At 41.5% G+C, this 8,173-nt stretch overlaps 1 protein-coding gene across 1 annotated transcript; it reads left to right on the forward strand.

Moving 5' to 3' along the window:
* The first annotated feature begins 316 nt into the window (after window positions 1–316).
* On the forward strand, window positions 317–7,229 carry ogfrl1 (opioid growth factor receptor-like 1). The gene is made up of 7 exons (XM_085369583.1): window positions 317–502; window positions 2,457–2,543; window positions 2,665–2,743; window positions 3,020–3,098; window positions 4,356–4,422; window positions 5,265–5,410; window positions 6,683–7,229. Exons 1-7 carry the CDS (start codon window positions 317–319, stop codon window positions 7,227–7,229), a joined length of 1,191 nt encoding a protein of 396 aa, XP_085225709.1.
* Window positions 7,230–8,173: the final 944 nt, after the last annotated feature.

The raw sequence follows: 8,173 nt of genomic DNA on the forward strand, positions 1-8,173 counted from the left end.
CACTCATAGTTTTAGTCTCTAGCTTAGCTTTACTCAACTGTAACCTTGTTTCATACAATTCACAGGTGTAAGACCGCCTCTTGCCTCTGCGGCACTAATGGCCTCTCATACAGAAACACGCATCATCCTTCCAGTGTGGAAATCCCCCTTTTCTGCCATTTAAAAGCTCCGCACTGAGCGCAGTGCAAACCCACCGCTCTGCAAACCGAAAAACGAGGCTGGGGGCAAAATTATGTAGTATTTATACCTTTTTTTTTTTTTTAAAAAGCGATAATTAAAAAGAAGAAGAAGAAGGCGGTTATTGCATGTTTTTTAGATGGGAAACCTGGTGGGCAGCTGGCGTTTCAAGGAGCCGAGCACGATTGAGGAATGTGACTCGACGTGGGGATCGGACTCGGAGAGCGACGAGCCGGCGGCTGAAGATGATAGCGGCATCTCCGACTCCGTCAGCCCGGCGGAGAGCGAGAGGGCCGCGGGGCACGCCGGAGACAGCACACCGCAGGTACGTTTCACGCCGGAGAGCCGGGACATGTGGGCCACCGGCAAAAAGGCCGGGACACAGTAAGGACAACCGGGCTACGGTGATGTCTGCACCCGAGACACAGCTCACACCAAACTTTCATTCAGAAATACGTCAAGTTCATGTACCGTGAAGACGTGCTGTACACGCATGCTGTGGAAAACGGCTGTACATTTACGCGGGGACAAATTATAGGGGACAGGTTCTCCTCGTAATTTAGAGCAAGATTAAAATGGAAAAAAAAATCCACATGAGAAAATCATAGCGACAATCCTTCTGCCATACTGCCATTATTTCAATATGAGTTATGAGTTCACATAACCACTGAATTATCTGCCGGGAACAAACGATCAGCAGCAGCTCAGCCTCCTCTGGGACCGTGTACAGGCAGGTTAATGACCACACACACGGCAGCCAGGCAGGATAAGGACGAGGTCGCCCTTTATTGCGATGTTTTATTTTTAAATGGACTCAACCAAATAAGTTTGTTTTTTTTTTGTTTTGTTTTTTTGTGGAAGTTTAGATGCATTTAGCAGGTTACTGCCGCAAAATTATAACCTATTCAAACTCCCAAGTGTAATTTTCAGAGTAAACCGTGTCTGTACATGTGCTGATTCAGCACAGATAATGTTAAATACGGTAAAGATAGAAATAACTAATAAATTCTGAATGCTAGAGAGCGTTAGTGCAATAAATTCTAGTATTTAAAATACTGCGTATTTATCCCCCCAGCCCTCATGCTACAGCCATGCTGTGATCTTACTGTAGGCATCAGCACGCCAGGTGGGACTGTGCAAGCTAGGTGTCAAAATCATGCCAAATTTGAGAAGAAATGGATTCAGTCTTGGGTTTCTTACTGTAAACTACTGTCATACATGTTATGGGCTACATCCTGTTCACGTGATGTTTGTTAATTATCAAAGTAATCTAAGGAACCATAACTCCAACCCTACACTGCCTACAGGTTTACAAAGAAAGTGAAAACGTTTTATTCTTTTTAGGCTACAGACACATAAACTGTGTGCAATAACGTTCAGAGTAGCTGACGGGATTGTTGTTATTAGGCTATTTCACACTGTTTTATAATACAGGAACCAGCAGGTTATAACAGTCGAACAGGAGCAATCTTTCATAGATTATTTCTTAAAAGTTAAACCAGACTTATGGTTTTGCTCTGTTTTTATAAGTTGGACTTTTTTTTAAAGTCAGGAGGGAGATAGTTTATGGATTATAGTAAATGACCTAAGAAGTAAGTAAGTAAGTAAGTAAAATTTATTTATATAGCGCTTTTCACAGATAAAAATCACAAAGTGCTTTACAACACAGAAAATGGGAATATAAAAACAATATAACAGTAAATAAAACAATGTAAAACAATAAAACTATAAAAACAGCATAAGAAGAAATTAATCAAATGCTTTTCTAAATAAAAATGTCTTCAGCTGTTTCTTAAAAGAATCAATGGAGTCCGTTCAGCGAAGAGACAGTGGGAGAGAATTCCACAACCGTGGTGCCACAGTCTGAAAGGCCCGATCACCACGAGTTTTAAAACGAGTGCGCGGTACCACCAGCAGTCTCTGATCTAATGACCTTAAAGCCCAAGAAGATGTATGTGGTTTCAGCAGGTCAGATAAATATTGAGGAGCCTGACCATGCAGGGCCCTAAAGGTTAGAAAGACCAAAGAAACACATTTCACTTTAAATTTTATGAAAAAAATGACCCCGATTAGACAGAGGTGTCTGGTTGGTGGTGGTTCACATTAGTGCTGATGTAAATTGTCCATTTTTATGAGAAAAACATAGATATTAATGTTCCAAGCAACTAAATGTTTTTAATTCAGCTAAATGGCATCTAAGGGCAACACACCATCTGTTTTCTTTTTTCCATTCTTAAGAGTCTTTTTTTTCTGTCTTTCCTTCTTTCTTCCTCTTTCAGTTGACTGACTCCCCGGAGTCTGTTCCAAAGATGAAGAGGAGTTTCTATGCCGCCAGGGACCTCTACAAATATCGGCACAGCTACCCGGTACATGAACACACACATGTGTACCCTACAATGAGAATAGACAGGCTTCATCACACACATACACTCACACTAATGCAGACACCCTTTGTGATATATTTTATCTGTGTGTGTTCATGTGAAGAACTTCAGAAGGTCCCGGCAGCCCAATGAGTACCGCAACCTGCGCTTCTACCTGAACAAGATCCCTCTAGTGCCTGATGGTCAGATATCACACACACACACACACAGAGAAAAAAGTGCACTCTCCATGCAGATCTGTTAACACTGGAGAGAAGTGATGTTAGTGCTGGCCTTAGTGAGTTTTGTTTGGCTAAAGGTCAAGTTTGACAGGGAAAGCCCAGCAGATTAGTGGACTGATCCACTGTTTAAACACACGTACACACACACACACACACACACACACACACACACACACAAGCGCACACACATGCAATACAGATCTATTTTGCAGCTATTTAGCTCCTCTTTCTTCTCAGGTATCTACATAGAGGAGATTCTCTCTAAGTGGAGAGGCGACTATGACAAACTGGAGCACAATCACACCTATATTCAGTGGTGAGACATTCCCTCCATTTGTTTTAATATTCATGCAGCTTGTGTGTTTGTGCATCAAGTTGTTCTTAGCCTGCAAGAAGGCACGGTAACATGACATGTCAAAGCTTCCTTTTTCTATCCTGTTACAGATTAAAGTTCAATAAAAAACAGGAATATTTTAATGACCGCTCACTTAGTTTAACCTGTCCAGTCAGGTTTCAGAACTGATTTTAGTGGCTTAAACCCCTGGGACATGGACCGGTACCAGTCCGTGAGTTGTTTGGTACCAAGCCGCGAGAGTTGAGGCTCGGGTGTGAAATTTATGGTTTTCGGAGTTTTTATTGTTCTTTTCCTGTGTTGTAGTTGTGTGTCTTATTTTGAAAGAAATGTTTACGCGTTACCATAGAGACCAGAGCGCATTAAAGGGCAGAGAAGACACGTGACTCTCAATGTTGTTGAGTCGTTTTATTAGCAGGAGGACACTGCTAATAAAGTTACACAATTAAACAGTGAATTCGCGTTTATTATTATATTTACAAAATACCACAGTTTTTGCCTTGGTCGTATCATTTTATTTTGTTGTATTTGTCCGCGACACCTTTATCCGCGACACAACGCGACTACCACCGTGAAAATGTTGTTTGATATTAAATCGGTCCGTGGCGCAAAAAAGATTGGGGACCGTTGGCTTAAACGGTGATTGTCACATCAAGCTTGACAACTGTAGTTAGCTTGATATGGCTTCCATGTTTGATATGTAACATGGAAGTGTTACAATGCACAACAAGTGTTAAAGGGGAACGACTTGCTTTTGGGGCCAGCCTCATGTGGCCATTGAAGGAACTGCAGTTATTTGGCACATCCATGCTAGCTTCATTGTTAAGTAGGCAAACACTCCTATTCAGTACTATTTTACTTGTGTTTTTGGTCTTCATGTACATACACAGCAACTTCCAGGCTCTATGTGCAGGCTGCCTTTTTTGCTGCTGACCTTTACATGTTTGATATAGTGAATGTAGCGATTCACATAGTTCTGGTAGGGTTGCCAGGTTAACATTCGGTGGGAAGGTTTTAGCAGTCACTTTACTAGCCTAGAAGAAAGAGGTGGACAGCCTTTACATACCATGCACAGTGAGCAAACAGTAGCACCTGCTGAGAAATTACACTGAGTAATTATCTTCATTATTTGGTAGGCAGATGTATTTCTTGACCATCACATCCCTGTAGTTATTGTGTTGTATGTTTTTACAGTGTTTTTACTCCATTTCTGTACCCCAGGCTGTTCCCATTAAGAGAACAAGGGCTCAACTTCTACGCACATGAACTGACTCAGGACGAAATCAAAGTGAGTTTCGTACACATATTCTGTCTCTACTAGTCTGTGATGGTCCGCTTTATTAATGCTGTGCTTCATTAAACTGTGATGACATGTGCTTGATCTCCAGCTGTGCTCCTGCGGTCACTCTTCTTTTTATAGTTTCTACCTAAATATCTGTTGTTTGGTGTTAGATTTCACTTCTGCTTTCCTACATTAGCATATTAGATCGTTTTTTTACTTAAATGTGGTTATATTCAGACATATAACACTGAAAGCTTTCCACCTGTGAACCGATTTTGATGCTTTCATTGCAAAGAACTATGAGTTGCTCACAGTTAGTGGAGTGTCGCTGGCAGCTCAGGTGCATTATAATGCGCTTTCAGTGCAGGGGGAAAACACAGCTCAGTGTCACGGTTTTGCTAATGTTTTGCATCACTGCTTTAGTTGTGGCTTTTCATCGCACAAGTGTTTCCCATGGTTGAGTCTTTACATTTCACTACCGAAATAATTTAGCACAAATTTAGCAAATTTGGAATCGAGTGAAGTTTTAAGAATGCCGATACACTCTCGTTTAAATAAGTCGCTCAAATGTGACAAAGCAAACAACCGTTCTGGGAAATACTCATTCAGCTTTGGCTCTGACTAAATTAGACATCTGTTTGAACAACACAGCTGGTTTGCATGTGCATGCTCCCATTAAAAGTAGGTAGAAATGTGTCCCTCATGAAATTTCAGACTCGTTTTCGGGCGATTACCCAGTGTTTGCATACAGCTTTCTCTTCTGCTTCTTCTGATCACCTAAAGAGAAAAGCTGCTTTTGTACACAACCTGTCTGTTTGTTTCTGATTTGTTGTGTTGAATCACATCAGGAATTCCAAAGCACTCGGGAAGCAAAGCGGAGATTCCTGGCGGCCTATTCCCTCATGTTGGACTTCTACGGCGTCAAGCTGCTGGATAAGAGTGGCAATGTTGCTCGGGCTCCGAACTGGCAGGAGCGCTTCCAACACCTTAATGAGTAAGTACACACACACACTTGCGAACGTTATATATTTAAATGCACTGTGCAGTAGCTTGGGGGGGATAAAATTGCAGCTACAATTTGTGTGAAGTTATCGCATAGTTGCCAGTAGCTGCTTTTCAGTCCTTTAGCAAGGCAATCATTCTAAATCCTTTGCAACTTAATTGCTCCTCTAACAGCAGCTGAATGTGAAAGAGGATGTTTTGAATGGACAAACAGATGGTTAAAGGGCAATTTAAAAGAACAATTGTTGTTGTTTTTTTTGTTTCACATCCCGTTTCGATGTTTTCATTGCTTGAGATAAGGTACGGTGTTTCCTCCTGCCAAAGGACCACCTGAATGCCGCACTTTGCAGTTTACATTAAAGCGTGTGCTTGTCCTTGTACCTAAAACCTTTTAGAAGGGAAAGCATTACTTTCCCTTTTATTACCACAATCTCCTCCAGTCACAAACCTTCCTTAAACCATTTGAATCTAATTGTTGCGTTAAGCTCTAAACACATGGAAAACAAAGCTGACAACAGTGTATTTTCTTTCCATTCTCTTGCCATTAAAATGCACAAAGATGTCTGAATCTGGTTTCTAGATTTCTCATGGGCCAAGTAGCCACACCAAACAGTAAATAATAATTATATTGCCAGAGACATCAGACATTACATCATGGTTGTATTGAAGGCCATCACCTTTACTTCAATCTAGACCACAGAATGAACAGTGGTTGGGTTGTTCCATAAAACTGCCCATCGATGTGCGATTGTGTAGGGACGTGTGTGTCAGCTGTGGAACAGGCTTGTGATCTGTCCATCTTTTAACCTATACGTGTGATAAGTGGTATAGGTAGAGCAATAAATGGGTACTTTTAACCGCCCGTGTCCACAGAGAGGTGATGGTTATCGGGAGGACATTATACCAACACAGGGTTATCTGATGCTAGTGGATATGGACGTGCAAATCGTGCAGGAAAAAAGCTGTTACACCAGAAACATTATAAAAGAGACACTGAAGGAATGGGGTCTGAAGATGGTGATACAAGAATAACTTCCAGGAGGAAATAAAGTTTCTAAAAAACAGAAATGATTGGTACGTGCAGTCTTGCAGTCCAGTGACCGTTGAAATTAAAGTTAATTTGATTATGTTTCAAAATAAGTGTCCAAATACTTATTTTGGACACTTATTACAGAGGAGGTCCTAGATGGCTATTTCAGAAAAGCTATTTCAAACTATTCTAATCAATCAAAATTCTCTTTCTCAACCGCCGTGTTTATTGAAGGTCCCACCACAACTACCTGCGGATCACTCGCATCCTGAAGTCCCTGGGTGAGCTCGGCTATGAGGCCTTTAAGGCCCCGCTGGTTCGCTTCTTCCTGGAGGAGTCGCTGTGCCACGGCACCCTGTCCAACATGCAGCACAGCATCCTGGAATACTTTGTCTACACCATCCGCCTGCCAGCCACCCGCCGACGCTTGCTCTGCTATGCCCGCCAACACTACAGACCTGCCCACGCGTTCCTCTGGGGACCACCAACTAAAAAGCGGGGAGGTGGTGCTGGTGCTGGAGGTAGCGTGGGTGCTGGAAGTAGTGGGATTAGGGCGCCTGCTCCAACACCAGAGCAACAGAGGAGGGGGATGGAGAGCACCATATTCACACCTGCAGGTAGTGGAAATATTGTGTCTTCCCACAATGCCACGATGTGCCATGAGCTGGCTGAAGGAGGACTCAAGGGCTGCACGGGACTTGGTCCCAACATGGGAGGAGCGCTGATGATGGTGGGAGCTCGAGCAGAGAGGAATGAGTTCAATGAGATGATTCCTTTGTAGGGAAAAGTTTTGAAAGCAGAAAACAAAAAACAAAATGAACCACTTAAATTGTAAAGAAATAAACTTGCTTTGTGGAAGGACATGCAAACCAGGGCAGTAAAACACAGGTACAGATGTTTGAGCTGTTAATGAACACATCATTAGAATCTGTTTAGTTTAAGGGCTGACTATAAACTCAAACAGTACTTTATTTATTGCAAGAGAATTATCTTAACTGAATTTGGGATTATAATCTAAAGCTGGGTTATTTTTTGTTTGTTTGTGCTTTTGGTGGGGTTTGTATCCTGAGCTAAGATAGCCGAATCCCAAAATTATCTAAACTAGTAGAGAAAGTTTGACAGAAGCCTTATTTAAAGTTTTGGCCTGGAATGCTGAATGTTTGCTGGTGTTGGGATGGTGAGATTATTGAAATATGTAGCTGGAGCTCCACCAAACAACACCCTGGATTGAGCTCCTTTTGTACAGGGTCTGTACAGCAAATGTGAAAAGGGAGATCAGGAAGAATTTGTCTTATTTCCATGTCATGTAAAAAGCATATGAAATAAGACTAATTTGTCAGCAATACTTATAGATTTTTTTAACTTGACTGACTTGAAATTTTCACTTTGTTGTTAATCTTAGGCACAGCTCAGTTATGTATCCGCACTGCGATTTTACTCTCTACATGTTAAAGGTAGCCAATTCCGCTGAAAATTGTACAGAACTATATAGCAAAAAATAAAACGTGTTGGTAAGCTGATATCTTTAAGAAATACTTAAGAAAAGAAAGGCTTTAGGTGACATTATTACCTGTGAACTCTGCAGAAAATTGTGAAATCTAAAACTGTGCAATAAATATTTTGCTATATAACAACCCAGGGCTGCTTAAAGCCAATTATCCAATGGCAGTGACTACACTGATTAAAATAATGCACATTGTATTTCAGTCTAAAAGATAAGGGGAA

This window comes from Diplotaxodon limnothrissa, linkage group LG13 (assembly GCF_057381915.1).
Source record: "Diplotaxodon limnothrissa isolate DT_005_m linkage group LG13, D_limnothrissa_male_GT1.1, whole genome shotgun sequence".
NCBI classification, from domain to species: Eukaryota; Metazoa; Chordata; class Actinopteri; order Cichliformes; family Cichlidae; genus Diplotaxodon; species Diplotaxodon limnothrissa.